The sequence below is a fragment of the Micropterus dolomieu genome, linkage group LG10 (assembly GCF_021292245.1).
Source record: "Micropterus dolomieu isolate WLL.071019.BEF.003 ecotype Adirondacks linkage group LG10, ASM2129224v1, whole genome shotgun sequence".
Taxonomy (NCBI): Eukaryota; Metazoa; Chordata; class Actinopteri; order Centrarchiformes; family Centrarchidae; genus Micropterus; species Micropterus dolomieu.
Genome location: NC_060159.1, coordinates 13,952,736 through 13,977,431, shown reverse-complemented (window position 1 = coordinate 13,977,431; position 24,696 = coordinate 13,952,736). Strand labels below are relative to the sequence as shown.

The following is a 24,696-nucleotide window of genomic DNA, read 5'->3' as shown; positions in this document are numbered from 1 at the left end:
TTAAATGAACTTTCATTCAAGGCAAGTTTAAGACACAATGTTGAGATTAAAGCAAAACAGAGCAACAATGGTCAAATTTGAGTTCATACTTACATTTGCCTTCAAGCAGCTGTCCTTGAATCAGCCAATGAGAGGGCAATTACAAGCAAATGTGGCGCTTTTATCTTTTGAAAGAAAATGTGCAAGATTATAACGTTCAGAGGAATTCAATAGGAGGAAAAGGAAAATGTCCTTAACTCCGATGCTGTCAGTAGGCAGCGAGTGGGCTACCAAGACACGCCACGAGAGGGTGCACGACCCAGGCCATCAACTGTAACATCAGTTGAGATCTCTGTAAGATCATAATTGACGGTACTATTAACAAGTAAAAAAAAAAACACCAAAGGAGGATAAAAAGACCACATCTTAATTTCACTTTAGACGCCTTAAGAAAAAAAAAACTAAAAAAAAAAGAAGAAGCTGAAACTTTATATATAGTAATATAATATAAAGAATATAAATGATCATATGATTGGCCTAGTGTATTTTACATGGTTATTATGTCCCAATTGATATCTGCTGCGTCGCAGTGAGCCCTGTTATGATGTGGGCTCTCCCGGCTGCCTGCGGTCCCTCCTCCATCAAACGTCAGAAACTGGTGGTATAAAAAACATGTGAGGCCATGCTGAGCGCCCTAAGTCGCATATAGGCCTACCTCGTTAACCTGACAGCCTGCGGTCTGCCTCCTCAGAGACAATAAAGAGGCAGTAGATTTTAATGAGACAGGGAACAGGAGAATTATGACAAGCTGTGGGACCCCTTAAATCTGCTGGATTGAGCACAAGAATGCAAAAGAAAAGTCTGTTTGTTTCTTCAGATATATTTGTGCCGGATGAATGTCATATGCGGGAGAGTTTCTGTTGTTCGGGACTTTGAATTGAGTAATGTCTAATGGGCGAACACAAACGTGGATTTCTGCTGATAACGAAAAGGACTGCCACAAGAAAACGAATTAAGTGAGAGAGTTTTTCATTAGTTCACAAGGAAGTTTATCTTATCAGTTTGATTTGAAGCTAACTGACACTGACCTTGGCAGTCCTCGCCTGGGAAATCTGCACATTTTAACTACCGAGCGAACCAAATGCAGAGAGAAAGATGCATTTGGGTAAGGCTTTGCTGTTTGTCCTCCTCCTCAACTGCGCAACGTTGAGCTCATCTCTGTCAACTTGTGCCACCGTGGACATTGATCATGTGAAAAGGAAGAGGGTCGAGGCGATACGAGGCCAGATCTTGAGCAAACTCCGGTTGACAAGCCCCCCACAGTCCCTCGGTCCGAGTAAAATCCCGTATCAAATCCAAGCGTTGTATAACAGCACCAAGGAGCTACTGGAGGAGCTCAGGAGGGATCGGCAGCAAAGTTGCGGTCAGGACAACACAGAGACAGAGTACTATGCCAAAGAGATATACAAGTTCAACATGGTCTACGGACCGCCAGAAAGCAGTAAGTATTACAGTTCTTAAGGGCAGCTAAGTTTCCATCATTTTCTCGCTATAATGTCAGCAGTCAGCGGGTCTGTAGTGCGCAATTACGCACTAAAAGAGGAGCCTGTACCAGCCAGGCGCAGCTATCTCACAACTACAGCAAGGTTCCATATCAGTGGTACGTATAGCTTGTAGTTCAGCCAACTCTTGTTATCACCGAGTTTGTGGGCTGCTGCACATTAAAGATCCCCTCTAGACATATTTTAAGACATATCTAAGCACTGTCCATTCTCAGTGCATGTGTGCTGGAGGCTTCCAGTTTCCACGTCACACTTGTTTAAGTTGCATACTGGACAAAGACTGGACAAGGACTGACGTCCAGACTAGTTCAGCAGATGAATGTGGAAACTGTTTTCTAGTGTCAAACTCTGCGCAAACATCCAAGTGGAGTAACAGTAAGCAACATTTTGATTTTGAAGGGAGGGGGATTTAAAATCAATACATAGGCTAAATGATTTATTATTATAACATAAATATTTGTGAACAACACTTAGGCACTCTCTTTTAAAAGAACAACGACGTGCCGAGCTCTTTTAGGTTTTGTAAAAGTGAACGGTGAACTTTGCTATGCACTTTGAGGATGTGCTTTGTTCCTGTAGTGCACACCAACCTGTTTTAACTGTGCACCAGTGTTCCAGGAAAGTCACTCTCCTCCTACTCCTAGACTCCACTCTTCCTCCTCTTGTTTTTTTTCCTCCATGGATCCTATCCTTCTCCCCAGATGTTCCCACTTCCTTTCCAGTCAGACCCAAATGAGAGGGACATCTGCCCAGGCGGATGGGGATGCCTTTAGGAGAAGGAGTAGGAAAAGTTAACAGAGGCGGACAGGAAAAGTTAGATGATGGAAGGACCTCCCCGTTAGTCTGGATAGAGGAATCCCACTACCCCCTGGAATCTGTCTGTACAGGAGGAATGGGGTCCCATCACATCAGTACCACCCACCTCTCCTTTGAGATGGAGCTTATAGTGACCCCACCGTCTGTCTTGGCCAGTGGATTACCCACGCGGGTGGCCCTTGAGCATGAGATCACCTAACTGAATGGCTCAGGTTTAACTTAACTAAATTGAGTGTGAAACTGAGCTGCCCCCCCCCCCCCTCCTAAACCTGAATCATTCCACTGTGCCGTCATTTTTTTTTGCCTCAAGGTAACATTAGGTAACATTTAACTGCTTTATTAATAACAAGCTAAGATCAGTAAAGGCCTGTTCGGTTCACTATTTTTTTTTACTCCAGGTGATTTGTGCTAAACCTCTATTTGGCACAACAATTTCCTCTATAGAATTAAAAGCTATGAAATGGAGGTGGAAAACCTGTGCTGAGAGGGACATGTGTCAGCACTTGAGGGAGATTCATACAGCATGTGGTTCGACTGAGTTTGGATTACTGAGAAAGTAGAATAGGATAAATGCTGTGCGTGTGGAAGAGCCAGAGAGGGCCTCATGGTCTAAAGCAAAGCCAAGACCATTGCATCACAGTCCCTTTGAAATCAACAGGTGTTTCTCAAAAGACCTGTTTTCCCGCAGCAATGTTCTGTTTTGAATCTCACAAAATGGTTTTGACACACAAACGCCAGGCAGTAGGTGCCTCCAGTTGCTGTGGTGGTTTCAGAGTCGCAGATGGGCTCAAAGATGTGAGGCAGATTAGCCTACGTGTACTTTTTTCGAACAGCTGGGTGAAGGCCAGATCATTGTAATCTTATGGTCTTTATGCCTGATTTTGATGTAATTAGCTGAAAAGTGCTGAACCGACATATACGTGTGCGCGTGTGTATGTTTCTCGCAAGTCAACATTTCTACTTTTTAGATAATAGCAGGTAAGATGAACAATTTTATTGATTCTTTGTCCTGAACTCTCATTCTACTCTGGTGGGTACAGCTACCATTATCTTCAGTTATGTGACAATAGAGAGACATAACCTACCAGCAGGTTAACACAATAAACTATGCATAGGATACAGAAATTATTTCACTTTCTAATGATCTCATGCACCTATTGGCAGGACCTCATAATTTGTCTCCTAAATCATTACAAATCCCTGTTGAAAAATAAATCCCTATCATGATCTGACAACACTATGGTTAAGGTTGGGTTAAATTTAGAGAAAGATCAAGGTTTGGGTTGAAATGGCTACTTCATTAAGATTAGGGAGGCCTTTTTGTTATGGACTGTATGTTAAAATGGGTCAAATGTTTTGTGGATGTCCATCTACCTCCTCACAACATGAACTTTGCCTCTCTACAAAATTGTCACATTACTTCCTTCTATGCTCCTGTCATAATTACTACAGTTGTTAGAGGGCTTTGTTTACTTGAATGTAAACATTTATCATTTTGAGGCACTTGTTGACTGATGCTGTTGTTCTTTTTGAAGAAGACAATCCACATTATCACATTAGGCCCTAAAAATGCTCTCAGGAACTCTAATTTGTTGATGTTTTTCTCTCTACTTGACATTCGAGATGATGATTCCTAGGAAGGACTCAAGAAGGTATTTGTCCCTACCAGGTGCTGCTATGCTGATTTTGTTACCTTTGGACAGAGCCGGCTATTTCCCCCTGCCTCCAGTCTTTGCGCTTAGCTAACTGGCTGCAGCTTCATATTTACAGTACAGATATAAGAGTGATACTGTTCTCATCAACTCAACATTCAGCAAGAAAGCGAATATGTAATTACTTTAAGATCAGGTAGAAACAGACTGAGTGAAGCCAGTGTAATGAAGACACAGCCACCTTAGGGCGTTGCCCCTTGTGGTATAACAGGAGGGGAATACATTTTTGACTCTGTGCCAGTGAAATCACTCTCTCTCCCTCATTTAATGTGGGCAAACATACACTCGCTTTTTGACGCTTTTTGAAGGTAAACTGTTGACCTTTGTCGGATCTGAGGCTGCTCTGTGAACCAAAACAGATCTGTGACAGGTGCAAATGAAGCAGAAAGCTGCTCGAAGACTGGCAAATGACTCCATTGAGAAGCTGGACTGCAAACGTCGGAAAGATTTCCTTTTATAGCATGGTACGCATACAGAATCTGGCATATGTCAATGAGGTTGGGTTTGTGGAGAAGTCATCATGGTTAGAAAGGGGTTTAGGTCCAAAAAGTTGTCAGTGGGACTGAGGATAGCAGGGTTTTTGATACGCAGATACCAGGGAGGTGAAGTCATACTAAGCTCAATAATATTGCTATTTCAATTACAACATTTTCATTTCCACCAAATATAGACAAAATGTGTTAAAGAAACACTGAGGAATTTTGATAAGGAAGGCATCCACACTAATCATTCACTGTGAGCTGATAAACTTAGTGCCCACTATTAAAGAGTCAATAAATCCAAGATCTTATTTTAGATGTGAATGGGTTTATAAGTCTTCTAGTGTATTAAAAAAAAATTTACATTTACTGTACATCCATGCCATTATATTCGTATTAAATTATAGTTTTCTTTCAACTCGATAAGCAATATGTCAAAAAATGAAATAAGTAACCACTGCATAGCCATCTAAAGTTCAAAATAAATGCATTTGCAGCCAACTCATTTAACAAAGTACTGTACCTCTTTGGAGCATGACTGAAATTACTCAGTGGCATCAAGTGGATAGAAGTTTGATCCAAAAACACACCTCCTCCCTCACTGAGCCAGAGAAGTATTTTTCAGAATTGTGTTGTTGATGGCGACAAGCTAAAACTGTGAGTGTTTTTAACTAGAGCTGAAACAAGTAGTAAGTTAATCAATTTAAAAAAAATAATAATGAAACAACTATTTTGAATGATTTATCAAGCAAAAATGCCTAAAATGTACAAGTTTCAGTTTCTTAATTATAAGGATTTGTTGCTTTACTTTGTCTTAAAAATACAATGAGTATTTGTTGGTCCGACAAAATAAGCAATTTGATAAAATCTTGGGCTTTATTGAATTTGTAGAGACATGTTTCACAATTTGACATTTAATAGACAAAATAATAATAACAAAAACTATTCATAGGCCTTTTTCATAGAAGACACTTTGACACATCACAGTAGAAAAGCACAGGTTTAAATAATAAAATGAATGATGGCTGAATTCCATTTAGATGCTTCAGTTTCAGGTTTCTGCTATTGATCATGCTGGCTCACTGTCATGGCTGACTGGGACACTTGAATACAACAGAGTTTGTTTTTCCTACAATGACAAGTCAAAGTGTCTTCTGTGAAAAGGGAATACCTACTTTAAGTTTGAAAAGTGATGTCTCACATGATGGAGTTTACAAAGCAGGTACCTGTGATGATGTTATCCAGAGGTGATGTAGCAGTTGAGGTCTATCTTCAGACATACACTGGTTGTATTGCTTTGGATGCTGATAAGAATTTCTAAGACTGTTCTCTCAGTAAAGCTTAAATTTACTCTCTGTCTCCCCAGACGATCTGCTCTACTGCCCAAAAGGCATCACCTCTAAGGTTTTCCGCTTCAATGTCTCTGCCATGGAAAGGAACTCGACCAACCTTTTCAGAGCAGAGTTTCGAGCTCTGAGGGTGCCAAACTCAAGCTCCAAGAGGAATGAACAGCGGATTGAGCTCTACCAGGTGCGTAAAGGTACCGTTTCCTTGTCCTTCTACCAAGATCAAAGGCAAAGCTCACAGTCAAGGCAACAAGGAGCTTCAAATACTCTTTTCTTTAACATAATCTTTGTTACTAGATGGTTAAATTCTAGTCTGTCAAGAACGTTTCTTTCATAAGATGGTTAGTTGTTCTCCACCACATGATTTCAGGCCCTAATTGACAAAATAATCAGATTGTGGTTGCAGGCATGTGTAACAAAAGCCAAAAAGCTCAACAGAGACAGGGATCTGGTTATGTAACAGGGATCATTTTGGTTATGTAGAGGTCTTAAACATTTAGTCCTCAAAACAATATATGAGTTATATAAAGTTTATTAAGCTGTTAAAAAGGGGCTCTGGTCTGATGAAACACGCTGTCTGAGTTGTCTTCGTCAGATCCCTGTTATTCTGTCATAATGTCCTTGGTATTAAGGATGCAATTCAAATATTATTATTATTAAAATAAAAATAAAAAATAACACCATATATGGACACTCTTGGTCAGAAGTGACATCAGTGACAACCCCAGAAGGACAATATAATTAAACACAGAATGATACTGTAGGCAACTGCTCTCAATCTACCAAAGCAAAACATTTTCACTGCTGTTTCAAACACAATAGGGCAATACAGGGCAGAGTCAAGTAGGGTCAATATTACCAGAGAAATAAATTATGTCATATTTGACCCAATTTTCATCCAAATATAAGGAAGCTTAAATGTACGCTGTTTTACTCCAGAGACAAAAGGATGACACGAGACACAGGTCGGTTACACTTTAGTAACTGTTGCTCCCACTGAACTACGACAGGCACATCCCAATGTCTCTATTTTTATATTGTGAAAAAATAAAAAGACTAGAAGTAATGTGAAAAAGCGTAACAAACCCACAGAGAAATAACGTGCCACTCTGCAGTCTAAGTTACACAACGATTTTAGCCTTTAACTTATTATTTTGGTCTTACGGCACAAAAATGGTTAAATTACTGCTCTCAACAACCTTGTTTTCAGCAAGCAGCTGTTTTCAACAAGCTTTGATAAACTAACAATGCCCTACCTGTCCAAGAAATGCCATAGAGCCTACAGACAAAGCTAGCAACTAGCTAGCTGGTGAAGAAAGTAGAATAGCTAGCAAGCTAAACAGATATTTCCCACAGGAGAGATATTGGACTTCAGGTTGGCACAATTGTGACTTGAATGCTAATGTTGCTCCATGTCTGCTGGATGTGTACATTGGCAGTGGTTTCCTAATAGCCTATGTATGTATGTCAGGCTATTTGTCTGTCAGCTTGTTGTGGAATATTTTCACCCCAAAGCCAGAAACAAAAAAAAGTGCAGATTAAAGGTGTTTTGCATTATTTTGGCTAATTAGTCCTTTGCTCAGGTTGAAGGTGGGTAGGGTATGGGCTGTCACCAGATTCGCTTAACCCATCATAATGATGAAGGTGTAAACTATCCCGCCTTATTAGGTACAACAAAGCTAACAAGTGATTGAGGGACATGTCAAAGTGTTGTCTGAACAATCCCGAGAACCGATCTAATTAATAGACAAAATAATTGAATTACCTGTGGAGCTGGATCACTGTTGTGCAGGTCCTTTTTAAACAAAAAATGCACAACTACTAAACTCTATTATTTAATGCACTACATGAACCTAGAAGGAACAACATACTATAAAACTTCAATTAAAATCCTAGTCCCAATTAGACGCCCGTCCCTTTTTACTGGCCTGGTGTGGCTACACGTTTTGACAAATAAACGCACGTCTCAATTAGACACCTGGTCTGTTTTTTATAGAAGTTCTCTGGATGTATAAACCACTTGAAGCCCACGGGGTTGCCCTCTAGAGCTAGTTCTAAACTGCTTAAACACATACAATGCACATACAATTATGTATTCTCCACAATTTAATCGTTCAGTTTACGGAAACGCTGGACTTATTGGTATGGTAAACAAGTGAGACAAGAAAAGCCAAATTTTTATACCAATAATATTCATACTGGTTGAAATAAACAATTTCATAGTAACCTATTTTCCATCTTTGCTGAGTTTTGAACGAAAGGTTAAAGGCCTGTCACATTTGCAGGGTGAGATCACTCATTGAAGCAAATAAAAGCCTGAGCTTTTAATTGAAGTTGTATGGTGAAATGCCCTCTTATTTATGTTGGATCAAATTTTTAGGGTTTTCAAGGGAACAATGTCTGTATTAATGTTGGTTGGTCCAACCCTTTGGTCCAGACTAAAATACTATCTGATACTATCTGATTGAAAATTTTCATACTACGTTCACGTTTCATTTAGTACCACCATCAGATCTAAGTTTTAAGTCTCCCAATACTTTAATTTGTGACCAAATATCTGCTAAACTATTGACTGTAGTTTGTGTTTAGTGCTAATTAGAAAATGTTAGCATGCTAACACACTAAACTAAGATGGTGAACATGGTAAACATTATAAATACTAAATATCAGCATTTTAGCATAATGACATTAGCATTTAGCTACGGCCTCACAGAGCCGCATGGCTGTAGACTCTTAAGTCTTGTTTAGTCACCTTAATGAATCTAATGTCACATATATTTTATTTACTTATTTTCTATAATGCATTTGTACATGTTATTTTGTTGAAGCTGTTCAGTACTGAGAAAGAACTTTTCAGAATGAAAGTTTATTATTGTTTTGCAGATTGTGAGGCCAAACGAACACATCAGGAAACAACGCTACATTGGAGCCAAGAACGTGCTGACCAAAGGTACTCCAGAGTGGGTCTCATTTGATGTGACTGAAACAGTGCGGGAATGGCTGATGAACAGAGGTGAGACTGAGGTCATTGTATTTGTTCTGTCTCAAAGTTTTCATTAAACCTAATGATCATCCCATGTTTGAACTCAGAAACGTGACTTGCATTTCTCTTACAATTGAGTTTTAAAGAGGGAGACTGTTGATTTGGGCTTGTTTTCTAGAAAAAATGTTTTTTTGACAATCCACTTGTCCATAATTGTTTGCCATCAGGAACTAATATGGGGTTGGAAATCAGTGTGCACTGTCCCTGCCACACTTTTAACCCAAATGGCGACATCATTGACAATGAGAACGAGGTGCTGGAGGTGAAGTTTAAAGGTGGGCTTCAGCAATATTTTGTCAAATGTTAGTTGCTCTTTTGTTCTAATGTCTGTAAATATTGGTGTCTTCTTTCCTTACCTCATATCAGTTCAGATAGTCCATAGTCCTTCAATTTACAAGATTAATTTTCTTTATATTGAAGATGAACCTCTGTCTTATTCAACCTTTGACTCAGAGCGCTAAGAATAAACATTATTGCTTTCAAAAAACAACATGTGAGACACAAAGGCAGTTTTTTCTTAGTATCTTTTTTCATAGAGTTTTAATTTGTCCATTGTGTAAAATAATTACAGGGATGACAGTTTCATAGTTACTAATTTCGCAAATTGCATGCTCAGAAGGAAAAAAGCCACTAAGTAGTTGGTTTAAGTGCACCTCAATCATGTCTATAATTAAGGCGTGGATGGAGATGAGGAGCACAGTCGCTTGGATCTGGATCACCTGAAGAAGAAAAAGGATCAGTTCATGCCTCACCTTATCCTCATGATGATCCCACCCCACCGCCTGGACACTCAGTCCACACGCCGACGCAAGAGAGGGCTGGACACAAACTACTGTTTCTCGTAAGGGATACCTTATCTTCTTTATCATGTTTAGCAATAGTTGCTAGTACTTTTATTCTTTGAGTCAGTTAATCAAATTCGTCATCAATTTGTGCTATTAGCAAGCTATTAAATATTAGGAGCACCATTACAAAAATGTATTTGGGTACTGATTACACTATTGTTCTGCATCCTCCTCACAGAAACACGGAGGAAAGCTGCTGTGTTCGGCGGCTCCACATTGATTTCCGGCGTGACTTGGACTGGAAGTGGATCCATGAGCCCAGTGGTTACGATGCCAACTACTGCTCCGGGCCCTGCCCTTACCTGAGGAGCTCAGACACAACACACAGCTCGGTAAGAAGGACCCAACAGAGAAACCTAACAGGAGAGTTTGTGAGAGACTTTCCCACAGTGAAATTCTCATTTACTTCTAATGGTAAACAGCCATGCAGTCAGTTCAAGTTTTATTTGTGCAGATTCTGAGATATCCACCTCTGCCTCCACCTAGAGGTCTTGACAGGACCAACACTGTTGACTCAATCTGAGACAGACCCAATATTATATAGCTGCAGTACCGGAGGCTGCATTTTCAGGACCCCCGCAATCCTGGGACCACAGTTCATGGACCGTAGTTGTTTTGTGACAGCGCCATCTAGTGGAGGTGGTAATGCACAGCAACACGAAGGAGGTTAACCCTGTCTGCTAGCACGTTGACCGGTTAACGCAGCTGTAGGGTTAACTGGTCAACATGCATATAATCAATAACTTTGGTTTAGGCACACACTCGGTGATAGTTGTGGTAGGGTAAGTGGCTTCAGGGGGCTGTCAAGAGTAACATAGCTAGCTAGCCAGCCAGCGAGCTTGCAGTACCATAATAAACAAGGTTTCTAGAAATTCAGTTCCAGTCCTAGGATTGGGGTCCTGAAACTGCAGCCTTCGGTACTGCAGCTACATATTACTCGACAGACCGGTGAAAAGCCTGAACCTGACATGCATAAATTAATTTACAAAAAAAAGAAAGACCCAATGGACCCAATGATAATAGGACTCGATCCAAAATTCGGCCGACCCGAAAAAGACACTGGCAGCAGCATGATGTGTTACCAAAAAACGAGATTACCTATTACCTATTGTTAATCCGGTTGATAAAACAAACACATTGTGCTGTATACTCATACTAAACACTGTAGCAACATGCCCACAGACAGCCGTTGGACAGAACTTTCTGTACAAATATTTCTATGAGACACAATTACACAGAAGCGCTAATAAACAGTATAAACTACAGCTTTCACAAACTGTTGGTACTTGGAGCAGCCATCTTGGATCACAAAGTCGGGGTAGTGCGGTTCTCGCGACTTTTCAAGTTGGAAATCTGACTTTAGGGGGCGTTCCCTTTGAAATTTCTGACTTCCCATGTCAAATGGAACGCACCATTAGACATAGACACATTATATACCGGTCAGTCTGGATGATCCCCAGACCTCATTGTAAACTGTTTAGTATGAGGTTGATTGTTGATGTTAACTTTTAGCCTCTTTTATTTTGTTGTTTTATTTTGTTTCTACACCTGTGTCCACAACTATAAATCCTATTTGAAATTGAGTTATATCTCTCCTGTGTGCTTTTCAATAGCTGCTGAGCCTGTACAACACTCTGAATCCAGAGGCATCGGCCTCCCCTTGCTGTGTCCCTCAAGACCTGGAACCCCTCACTATACTCTACTACTCTGGACGAACCCCCAAAGTAGAGCAGCTCTCCAACATGATTGTCAAGTCTTGCAAGTGTAGCTGAGAAGACATGAAAGGCGAGGTAGTATGGCAGGATTTTACAAGGTACTGACGAAACCCATGCTCATTGACTTTTGGACTCTTAGCTGTGACAAATACTTAAACTGACCCTGTGGCCTCTTGGCTTAGATCTGAACACCACTCTGGAGGATGCAGGTTTTCTTTAAAACTTGAGATCATCTTTTTTTTTACCATTATTTTGCATTTTATTTTTCACCCTCCTACTCAGTCACTTATGGATGACAAGTAGTTATTTTCATCTTAAAAAGTCTAACCCAAACTTCATCTTGCAATATGATCTTAAACAATCTTTCCTTGTTGATATTTGTGAAGGTGGACAACAAACTCCTAAAGCTAGATTGCAGAAAGCCCCGTACAAATCAGTCTGTGAGAAAGAGAAAAACTGACCCGAAGCTGCTTTGTGGACAGTGAACGAAAGAGACTTACTTTGTGGTATATTTTCTGCAAATATTCCACAAAGTTACAGTCTCTACATTGCCAAAGCAGCTTTACTGTTACTGGCCTTGGGGTGATATTGTTAATAGTCACAAATACAGACCTCTTGAGTGGGTGAAGAGTCCTTTCAGGCTGGATTTTTACCTTGAACTTAAGTTCCCTTCCCTTCAAACAGTGGACATTATCTTCAAACACAAAAGGAGAAAGGGCAGACTTGCTGCTGTATCCAAAGCCATAGCTGTGGTCAGGGAAAAGGAGAGCTGAGAGAATGCCTGTTGGATTTGCAATGGAAAGTGAATGAACAAAGAAGTCGAGCCAAGCTTTTCTTTTTTTTGGCCAGCGAGCAGCAATGGCCTTTTTTTTATGTGGTGCATCTATTAGAATGGATGGAAGGCGAAGAAGAGGGGACCTGTATGGAAGGGAAGAACTGTGATGGAAACTAGCCATGAGCACACTGCCATTCACTGGAAGTCCTCATCCCTAACAGGTTCAAATTATTTCTGGGACATCAAAGAATATACTGGAAAGGAACACATGTTATGCAACAGGTTTTTATGAGATTTCTTTTACATTAATAGCAGATTTGGTCTGTTATGCAACTGGTCAAATACTGATTGTTTCACTAACTGGGATAAATATTGACTTGTATTTCCATTGTCCATGGTGCAAACACCTTTATGTTAAACTGTGGGTACTGTTATATTTTATTGTAATTTAGAAGAATGTGCAGCTTTTTTGTCCACATACAAAGTTTAGTTTGACCATGTGATCCAGTATATGTTTGACTAAAGTCTTATTGTTATTATAAAAAGGCGACTATCCCCAGAAGCACTTTTCTCCGGCAATAACAGGCAATGTCATGTACTTTAAAATGTAGCTGTCAACTTCTTTTTTATCCTATTCTCCTGTCAACTCACCTGTCACCCTTCACTCCAGCCAGCTGACAAGGAATCGCATGTGTAGTCAGGACCCTGGTGTTCCCAAAACACTGCAGTCTTTCATTCCCTCTGCTCTGTCTCTGTTTATTTTGGTGCTCTTTTACAGTGTGAAGCCCTAATGGAACATGAAAATTAAGAGGGGGAGTCATGACGGTGGCTGGATGTACAGTTCGACCAAATTTTTTTTCAGTCAAGAGAATGATTCTAAATCCCTGTACTGTTAGACATTCGCCCAGTCAGAGTCATCTTTAGATGTCTGTGAAGATTATCAGTCATCCAGGTCATAGTTATCCAAGGAGGGTTGAATCAAGGGCAACTGGACTTGGTTGAAGATACTTCCAAGAGGCTTCTTCAGTTCAGTTGTGTTCTTGAAGAAGCCTCTTGGGGAGAGGCGAAACGATTTTCATCCAAGTGCAGTTGCCCTTCAACCCTTCTTGGATTGCCTTTAGGTGACATTTAGGCAACGTTTTGTGTCAGTAATATTGTTTGATTGACTTGTTGATCGTGATTATTATTAAAAATTTAACATGCAAAACCTGTATGATCCCTTTTTAAATCTTAAGAATCACTTGCATTGCGTTTATTAAATAATCAAATGTGATAGATCTGTAAAAACATTTAACTCCAAAAATGATGAATTTGCCCACTGGTCTTGTCTGCCATGTTGAAATGCCATTTAAAATGCTATTTTCTCATAATGTTTTGGTTCCATACAAACATAATTTTTCTTACCCGAATCTCACCAGTCCCACCTGTTTCCTGCAGGCATATGCAGAGGCTTTTTTCTACCAGAGTAATAAATTCAACCTCTCTTTCTCAGGGATTGTTGCTTAACAGCTTTCCCAGGCAAAAAGCTATTACTCTTCTTTTCAGTACATATTAATGTGCAGACATCTCTTTATTCTCTTATTTTTCATAAAATATATCAATCACACTGAATCCTGAGAAACATATTGTACATTTGGTAACAGCTTAGGTGTTTATGCTCCTCCAGCATGACACTTTGTTTTTTTTAGCTCTTAAATTCATCATAAAGACCACTCTAATGGACTTTTGACCTTGTGAAAAAGAGATGCAGAGCTATCTGGATCAAAATGCATTATGATTTGAAGCTAAACTGACCCTAACCCTAACCCATTATGCTTCAATCATAAATTACTCAATTAAAATTGGCAAACTTGTTGACCTCTTTTGGAATCAAAAAGCCAGTGAGACTCCAAAAGTTGCTCTTATTCATTTCTTATTAATGATCTTTATAGCATTACTAAATGTTTAATTAATTAAGCCATTATTTACACATTATAAAGACTGTTGGACTGGCAACCAGCCGCACAGATTTGAGGGATGTTGGGTTGAGCTAATATGGACTGACAAGTAGCCAGAGAGAATTCCCTTTCTCTGTGTGCCCGTTATTGTTCCCTGTCACAATCAATTAGAGATGAACCATGATGTGAACACAAAGACCAGAGGGCATGACGAGGTCTAGAAACAGGGGTTGGGGATTTAATGGCTTTGCAGATAGCCCTGTACTAACAAACACACATTACTGGTAAAGAGCAGCTATGCCCTATGCGTGATTGACTTTTAACCTTCAGCAAAAGCCAGCAGAGGTCATGTCAAATAGTTACATCTTAGACCATTAGTCCCTGCTAGAGACATTTAAGTAATACAACCCAGCAAGGCTCTCACGGGTTCAGTATCACATACACCAACTGCTCTGCAACTCCATTTCACTGTTGACTTCTTCAGGTCAGTAAATGCAATATTGCACAACTAAATGCAGTAAGTGTAAAACAATATAGCTGAATTTTCCAGAGTATCTTTTCCCATGTCAGTGTAATAGAAGCAGGCTGAGGGGTTAGCGATGGCGAGGCCTTTCAGAGGCTGTAGCTTGGCTTTGGTCTTTCTATTCATGCAAGGAGTCATTTTGGCTCACATAGCGGCTTGCCGCATTGTTCAGCAGAACACCACACAAACAGTGAGAGACATACAATAAAGCTTACGCTGCAGGGATGGGACGTGCTCATCAAATGGGAGACAAGAGTTGCTGTCTCGATGATTCGGCGTTTGGTTCTATCAAGGTGTTTTAGGTCAAACTGGTCAAACACACAAGGCACGCTGAGCAACATGACAAATATGATAAGAGTATCTTCTTGATTCAGATGAGTCTGGACTTTCATTTGTAGCAGAGGGATAATCAAGGATGGTTTAAAGATGCAGATAAGAACATTGTTTGCCCTTTATGATGGAAAGCTGACCACCTCAACCCCAAACCTGCAATAAACCTATTTCCAGCTCCCGGCTACTGGATGAGGAAGCCATAATCTGATTCGAGTTCAGGGTCCATTTCTGGTTTGGATTCCGACTTTCTCAGAACGTGTGCTCTTCCAAGACTTACCAATGATGAATTGCATGACACGTAAATGCACAGAGGTTTGGAAAACTGTCTGCTGCTATTCCCTGAGCAGATTAACAGATGTGGAGGGAGAAAAAAATTGAGAGGGGGAAGTGAAAGACAGAGAGGGAAAGTTAGTATGTGTGTGTGTATAAGTATGTGTGTGTGTGTGTGTGTGTGTGACAGAGAGAGAGAGAGAGTCCTCAAAAGGACTGTTGCAGCAATAAAATCATCAGGTCACATCAGACCAGTTCTCAGGACCCAGGGTGGAAAGAGTTGTGTAATTCAGCATACACACACATACATATACAAGTCAAGCCAGCAGCCATAGTTACTGGAAAAGAGTGAAGGGGTGAACAAATATGTAAACACATATCAACTTCATAGACCTTTATAGCTAAACAAATGAATGGGAGGTCTGGATCAAACTACAGCATTATATTACAGCAGAGTGTGTGTTTCCGTGACAGTATTCCAATAATAGAGGGATGGTGTGGAGAGAGGGAGGGAAAATAGAGACTGTGTGAGAAAGGGAGAGAGACCGAGACAGTGTGAGATTATAATTTGCACACCCTTTAAATCAGGATGCAACATTGTGTACAGTTTATTACTCTGGGAAGACAAGAGCCAAGTTCTCAAGTTTGAATTACAAGGACTGCTGGTTTAGTGAAGTAAAAAATAAATAAAAAGATTGGTAAATAAGATGACAGAAACCGTGTGTATGTAATGTAATGTAACTTTTGAAAGAATGGAAACACATCCTTGCTCAATTCAATATGCTAAGGCAGCGTTCAGACCGACTTGGGCTATCCTCTCATTCATTTAATTTGAGCCAATTGGCAGAACACCAGAGGTGGGCGAATTAAATATGTGATCACGCATTCCTGGTGGATTCACTTTGTAACGTGAATGCTGTATTTTTCTACTGTTTACCTCACAATCTTTTTGACGAAAGATAAAAGCTATAGTTAGTAGATAGTTGCCATAGAGTTACAAAATCACAAACCGTTGTGATCTGATCAGATCTGATAAGCTTTTAAAAGCATTGATCTGTCACTCAAACTGAACTTCTTCTTGGATCGTATTTTATTGTCTCACCAGTACCTTAAACAACACGTCCCCACCAAAGCAGCCCCCTGTGCTGTTGTAACACAGGGCTGTCTTCAGTTTGAATGCCCCCTTAGGAGCTTACTCGGTCTGGTATGACCAGCAGCTTTTGGTGGCTGATGTTCTCTAATGTTAGCAAACTTTAGATATATATTTTGCTATATTACAAACATTATATTACTGAATAAGTTCACACTGATTTTATGACTTTTACCAAACACACAAATGCCTAGAAAAGTGGCTTGATCCACTTAGCTTGTTTCCCATTTACAGAGTGAGAGCTGTGTACAAACACCAGATTTTTTTTCAGTGGACACACAGAACAGACTGGCTAGCGGACTTTGAGGAGCACCACCATCATCAACAACAGATGAGGGAATATTTTTTGTAGTTTCTTACTTATGGTGCGTTGCATTTACCTCGGAAGTCGGAGGTCTGTGCTGGGAATGACATCACACCCGAGTTGACGGCGTTCCAGTAGAGCAACAGATTTAAGTCGGAAAACCAAGACTGATGCCTTTGGCCATTGTTAGCATCACCAATTAATAACAACGTATTACTTTGCACATACAAACACCGTAGCAACATGTCTGCAGATAAAAGTTGAACAGGACTGTGTGTATGGCTGATCTTAACGAGATACAAATAAGACAGAAGTGAGATAAACAGTAAATTACTAAAGCTTTCACTACTGATGATTCCCGGGAGCAGCCATCTTAGATTTTGAGGTCGAGGTTGGTGAGATTCTCCAAACTTTCTGAGTCGAAAAACCGACTTAAGGGGGCGTTCCTCTTGAAATTTCTGACTTGGAAATTCTGAATTCCCATGTGTAATTGAAACGCAGCATTACTGTCCTTACTAAGACACTTTAAATAGTTTTTTTCCTTTAAATTTGTTGCCCATCTGTATATTGTATTATTTTCCACTGTTTTTTCACCATTTATAGACCAAACAATTAACCATGTTTGGTTTGTGATCTCTTAAAACTAATCATGTCTACTTGCAACCCCTTACGGCCTGGACATTAGGTGCAAACAGTAAAAGTATACAGTATTTTACACAAAAGCCATTGTTACACAAAAGTCTTTTATTATCTCTTTAATCATCTGGTGACCCTTCAGATTTATATTTATATTGCTTTTTCAACATTTAAATGAAAACACCATCTTTTCCTAACCTTATGTGAAATGTTTTTGTTGCCCGAACCAAACCACATGTAGGATGACAGTGAACCCCTTTAACAGCTTACAATCTTTAAATAATCCTGAAGAAATCCTATAAAAAATATCAGTGCTCACATCATGTGACACACAGGAAGACAAAGTCACATACACAAACAGTCAAACTGTACAACATCCTGACAATAAAAGGATAAAAGGGAGTACTTTGTTTTAGCAGTGGGGTTTAGATTTCCACTTGGTTGTTTATTTTGTCTCTGTAGCTGTAAACACCTTCTCCGTTTACATCAAGTTATAGGCCCTGATGCTTTACCTACTACTATATAAACTCTCAGAGAAACATGAGGACTGCGGATAAAGCAGGACGTCTGTGTGGCATTTAAGGCATCCTGTATGCACACTATGTGTGTTCAGCTGGGCCGGTGTGTTTCTGTGCTCGCACATGCACATATATGGGTTGTGAGAAAAGGAGAATCTTAAATCATATGGACACCTGAGCAGTTATTCTCGTTAGATTACCCTCTAGGTAATGGTAACACCAGCTTCCCCCCTCCCCACTAAAACTCATCCCAGAAGTGCAAACGAGATTGATGAGGGAGGTCATATGCTTAACAGCCTCTAATACAGCTGCTGCCACTCAAAAAGGTAATGGAGACAGTCTCAGCAGGGCGCTTTCTCCTGCACAAGCTCCAAAATGAGGACTTAAGTGGTTTTGCTAAGTTTATTATCTTTCTGCCTGTCTGGGCATACTGTATGTTCTCACAGTTACTGGGGATCAAACTGGTAAAAACAGCTATGCAGCGGTTTCTCCACAAAGAAGAGATTTATACCACTTGGATAAAGGCTAAGGAATACAAAGCTTACAGTCACCAAGTCAATGAGCAGCAAGAGGCCCCAGCAGATGTAAGAAATGCTGAAAATAAAAGTCTTTCGTGATCTCACTTTCATCACACGACCTTGCCTTAAACTTATGCTGGAAATACCAGTCCAAACACAGGTATACAGTGCTGTACTGTGTGTAGTTCCGGATCATTAAAATGGATTGCACTTAAAGTTCGTCCATAGAAACGAAAGTCTGCAGGTGTTTCATATACTGTGGAGTTTGAAATATAACTGAACAAATGAAAACCAGGTATTTCCTAAAAAATCTTTAAACAGGTGTCTACAGCAGAGGTTTTTACCACTCTATGCTCTACGCCTTTGTAATAAAACCTAATATAATATGCATAATAGTCTCCAGCTGCAGTTGAAGTTAGTGTAAAGTGTCCTCTGTGGCCAAACTGTCATGGTCTACATGTACCTTCAGACTCCATACATTCAACTACATGGGTTGTAATTGGACTAAAGATTTTTTTTAACAGAAGCTGTTACACCAATCAAGGATTTGGTCTTTAAATAAGTATAGGTGAACAATAATGTGTTGTTCAGGCATCAGGCCACCAGTGATGATGAGCCATTGAAATGCAATCAGAAAGCATCTTTGGTCTGGTACAGTTTGACAAAAACAACAAACTGAAATGTGTACTGAAGTGAAGAAAAGTATTTCAGATTTAACAATAACTTAACTGTTCAAATGTCCAGCTGCTTCAAACGTGACATTACCATCAGTCACTTGTGGATACAGGGAACTGCACCATTGGACTTTTGTCCATTAACATACGCAGCTCGATGCCAACATTACTCAACAAAAGTGGAAAAAGTACAATTTGTACATCTCTAATAGCGCTGTAATTACTCTTCTATTAGTAACAAGATATTTCAGCCTCGGCGCTGCCAAGTAACCAGCAGAAGCAAAGACATGCTGTTCATCCACAAAGTCAATGAGAAACATGTTTGGTTTGTGCCTCCACATTAATCTGCATGAGACCTCATGACTCCTTTGGCTGGCAGCGCTCCATAGGCAACTCGCTGCTCTATGTCTCACACAATATGTTTGTGTGTGTTGTAATGTACAGTAGGCCTGAAATTCTCCATGGAGGTTTGTACTTATATGTGTATAGGCTATGTTTGTGTTTGGGCCTTTATACGTAAAGGTATACATATAGGGTCCATGTGTACAAGTAATAAAAATGAATAAATGCACTGAAAATAGGAATAAAGTTAACATGGTGTACAGTAGAACTGAAATATACTGTGTATACATATACTGCATATATCTTTTAATTCATTGATTATGAAGTATATATTTTTATATTTAGGGATATACCTTTTTGACAGTGACCATTGTGTTAGGAGAGGCTTTATCTCAAGCTATGCTGCCGTTTTTGAACACATTCACATCGACATTGGATAGTCTCCAAATGCTAGTCTGAAATGAATTATGACACAGGCTTTGAGAAAACTTGCATTAACATGCCTCTTCTGACCAACACAGTGTGATGTCAATTGCCACGTGATGTAGCTCATTAAACAGCAGCAGGAATTACTTGCTAGCTTATGATTTACACTTAACATCCAACTCAGTGAATCCTTGCTTTGCAATCAGTAGAAAATCCTCATTTAATAAAAAAAACATAAAGAAAAAGAATATGGTATTTTGGCTAGGAAATGTAGTATCAAGCTAGCAGATCTGAAAAAGTGAAATCCTTTACATACATTATAGTTTTTAGCAGGTTTACCTCAGTAACAGCGGCTTGTCTACATCCATCTACAATCTTGATTCATCTCTATAATTTACACCTTGATACCAGAGCAGTGTGAGAGTGATGCTTTGGTTTGCTGATGCAGGATTCATAATCCACAAGTCGCTATGATATTTAAACAAACATTGCATAGTTTTCAAGCCACATCCTGTCGTCACTGTAAACAAAAACTAATAGGCAGTCTCCTCTCACATTCCCACTACATGCTCCAACACACCACAATAAGATTTGGACCTGGCAAGCTGCACTATTAAATACAGCCACTGATGGTTTTGATGGAAATAGCCTCACAAGGAGGTCAACTGCGAGTGTTCATCTTCTTTTGTTTTATGAAGGTGTTTCCTGTGAAACAAAATGCCTCTTCACAAACTGTTGCTGGCTCAGTTGCTCTGCTCTCTGATGCTCAGATATTCTAATTTGTACAGATGGCCAAATCGGATCTGTAAACATACAAAATAAGATGTCTTCTTCCTGTGTCACTGCTGTTCACCCCTCCATCTCCAGACCCCAATCTGGTTTCCCTTTGTATTCCCTTCCAAATGAAATAGTGGTTTCACTGTGGCTGTAATCTGATCTGATCAGCTGTGTTATGTTATGTTTGCAAAAGGCAAATAACAAACATCCTTGTAGTCAAGCTGCGGGCCGCCAAACAGTCCACATCTCCAGCCCAGTGACTAAACATGTTTCTTTTATTACATGGATTAAGATTTAAATTCAGTTTTATCTTTTCAGCATCACAAACATAATCAGCGTAATGCGAAACAGAAATCTATCCTGCGTTAAAAAACAATAGTTTTACTATTAAAATTTCCAAAGATGGAATAAGAAATAACATTTCCACTTGAGAAGCTCTATTGAGTAATTCAGCTATTTCAATAAATTTTTCAAGTCAGTAATTTTATTTTAACAGCACTATGTTTTCACTTACTCTTTGGCATTTTTACATAGGACCCGTTAACCTCAAGAACACGTTCTTGCCAAATCTAAGCATGTTCTTGCAAATCTAAGCATGTTCTTGCAAATCTAAATATGTTGATGAGATAAATGAGAGATTTCTTCTAGCAGTCACTCCCTGATCAAACTGATGTAGTAGCCGTACAATAGGGCCCAAACATGTTTCTGTCTTTCCACTTGTAGTTAGTTTGCTTGCTGGATAGCCCTCCCAGATCTTTAGCTAGACCTCACCATGTTGTTTGATGCAACTAGACCCTCTTTTGAACAACTAGTCAGTGTTTGGTCGATGCACAGCCGGAAATATTGGAGGAGTACATGTTAGTTTTGTTGCAAACCTTTGTGAGCTAGCTTATGATTATATAATGGCTTCTGTTACCACTGCCCCGCAGACCTATCTACCTATCCTTCCCGCCAGGCGATCCCACCGTCTCGGCGCGGATCATGGACTGTCTCTTGGACATATCTACATGGATGAAGGCTTGCCACCTTCAACTAAACCTCTCTAAGACTGAACTCTTGGTCATTCTAGCCAAGCAATCTATCCACCATAACATCAAACTACAAATTGACTCCTCAACCATCACTCCAGCCAGGGTGGTGAGAAACTTCGGTGTCATGATTGATGACCAGCTGTCCTTTTCAGACCATGTTGCTGCTGTCTCTCGGTCATGCCGCTTTGCTATATACAACATAAGGAAAATCAGGCCCTACCTCACTCAGCACGCCACCCAGCTTCTGGTACAGGCCATGGTTATCTCTTGCCTTGACTATTGCATTGCCCTCCTAGCAGGTCTTCCAGCTTGTGCGGTGAAACCCTTACAAATGGTTGAGAACGCAGCAGCGCGTCTGGTTTTTGATCAGCCCAAAAGGACTCATGTCACTCCATTACTCAGTGACCTCCACTGGCTCCCCGTGGCCTCCAGAATCAAATTCAAGTCACTAATGCTTGCATACAGAGTGACTACTGGGTCTGCACCCAACTACCTAAACTCCATAATACAAACTTACGTTCCTTCTCGGCTGCTATGCTCCTCCAGCGAACGCCGCCTGGCTCTGCCATCCCTTCACACAAAGCAATATTGGTCCCGGCTATTCTCATCTGTGACACCATGATGGTGGAACGAGCTACCACACGCCATCAGAGCAGGGGTGTCCCTCTCTAACATCAAGAAGTTCTTGAAAACTCACCTCTTCCGAGAACACTTCCTCTTTGAACACCTCTAACTCCTAACATCTAACATGCACTTCCTGTGCTCTTCTTCTTCTATCCCCTACAATGATCTTGTATTGATTGCACTTTTTTGTTTTGATTGCACTTTTTTAACTCTTACTTCCTTCCCTAGGTATCTACCCCATTGATGTGATATGTACTATGAGCTCTTACTAGTATTTATTGCTGCTCTTACTAGTATGTATTGTCAGTTGTAGATTTGCATTTGATGCTCTGTTGATGCTTGTATGTTGTTCCTCAAATGTAAGTCGCTTTGGACAAAAGCGTCTGCCAAATGAGTAAATGTAAATGTAAATGATTATCAAAACACCCTGTTCAAACCCACTTGGGTGCATAGAGCTCTTGAGACTTCGCACTACATCCCGCAGAACTTGAATCCATCTTTAAGTGATAGACACCTAGTCACATGGTACATCCAAATACATAATAGTTTCAAGTGATACAGGTTTTCTTGTCCTGTCTTGACTAATAACTGGCTAAGTACTGTGAGAAAAGTAAAGCCAGATTCAATTTGATTCTTCTTCTTCAACCTTATTTAATTTTAGTAGGTTATTTAATAGTGGAAACATATTTCAGGAGTAGTTGATTTATCCTATGTATGTATGTTTTATGTATTTATTTATATCATCAAAAAAAAAAGCACCCACAGTTGTGTGTTTTATGTATGATGACTTAGAGACAACAAAAAATGGCTAGTTTACTGCTAAAATCTATTGTACTGGTTTTAATTATCCATTGAGGTATTGTAAATACATTATGAGGAATCCAGAAGGAGTAGCTTCTGTTGTTGTTGCTGTAGCTAATAAGGGATCTAAAAAAATCAAACAAAATAAACAATGATATCTGAATCAATTGTTAAACTGGCTCACGACTTCCCAGAATACATTCAGTTTACACACCAGCAGCCTGTCTGCTCTCTCGCTACTCTTCAACAGTACGTTTATGGTCACAGCACAGCTAATTTGAGTTTGCGTGTAAGGGTGTTGAAGAGAAAAATATATGCTACCACAAACACTGCTAAAGATAGTGAGTTTGGGCACAATGAATTAAGTTGCAAGGACGTCATTCTAACCACTGGCAGTTTGTTATCAGCATCATCTTTGAATACTGTATGCTTCACACTTTACACTTTACAGAAGCCACAAACCTCACAGAGTTCAGATTTTGTTCATTTATTTTGTTTCCCCCCCAAATTAAGACATTTTAAACTTCCAGAACATCTTCTACGAAACATTTGCAAATCTAACTTTGCATTTTGAAGTCAGTAATGATAGAAGTTTATGGTAGTTCAGGATGAAATTTAATCCTCTGTAATCTCCAGAACACAGCACATAACCTGCCATTACCCGTCACAGTCTCACATGGCCTCTGCTTTTGTTAATTTATGTTCCACCATTATACATGGTTTACCGTACACTTGCAATTAACTTTGCCCGGAGCTTCCTGTTTTAGGTGTCTTTTGACAGTTTGGATAATTATGAACCAGGAATCGTTCCCATGAATGCATTTTAATTAAAGACACCTTTACTTTTCCTTCTCTAGCAACATTTCAGTAAAGAAGCATTGCTTGTGTTTGAGCAGGATTTGGTATCCCTTTCCAACAAATTACACCTTGTCTCCCTTGATTACATCAGATCAATCATACAGGCTTGGTTCTTTCATCAGTGCTGTAAATGTAGGCAGAAGCCCCAGGGTCTGACTATTTTAAAGTCCCATGGCGGTCATAATCTCTACTCCTGGCTTAGATTTCACTCCATCCATTACAATCTGATAAGAATTCAGCGCTACTAAACAAAAGATGGATATCTAAGAGCAATCCTCCTTCTTTTCAAGAATAAAACTGTCCAGAGACAATTGACTTTTTTGGTGAAATGTATCAGGGAATTTCCAGAGAAGAATCCCCCTACCCCTTTAGCTTATCCTAAAATCATTGCTCCTCTGCCAAAAAATGCTTTAAGATAAGATTTTCACATCTTATTATTTTGCAAAATATTAATCAAGGACAGAAACTCCAAAAAAACCCACCTTGCCACTGAAGTCTGCTATGCCTTTAGATTAAGTGTTGTGAATTCATACCAAAACTGAGTTCTGTGTTTGTCTCACCAGCCTGAACTCCTGTAAAATCTACAGTGTTCAGTGCATGCTCTCTGGGGGGTGGGGGTATGTATCATTCTTTAATGTGGGGTTCAGGTTTCATCCATACCTCCACTCAGGAGAAACCAACACACATTGCAGGTCAACCATT

The 24,696-nt window shown here is 39.8% G+C and overlaps 1 protein-coding gene across 1 annotated transcript; it reads left to right on the top strand.

The window, feature by feature from the left end:
* The first annotated feature begins 702 nt into the window (after positions 1-702).
* On the top strand, positions 703-13,479 carry LOC123978183 (transforming growth factor beta-3 proprotein-like). The gene is made up of 7 exons (XM_046061341.1): positions 703-1,480; positions 5,915-6,078; positions 8,778-8,907; positions 9,105-9,212; positions 9,613-9,778; positions 9,961-10,114; positions 11,396-13,479. The coding sequence occupies exons 1-7, from the start codon at positions 1,135-1,137 to the stop codon at positions 11,552-11,554; spliced, it is 1,227 nt and encodes a 408-aa protein (XP_045917297.1). The 5' UTR covers positions 703-1,134; the 3' UTR covers positions 11,555-13,479.
* Positions 13,480-24,696: the final 11,217 nt, after the last annotated feature.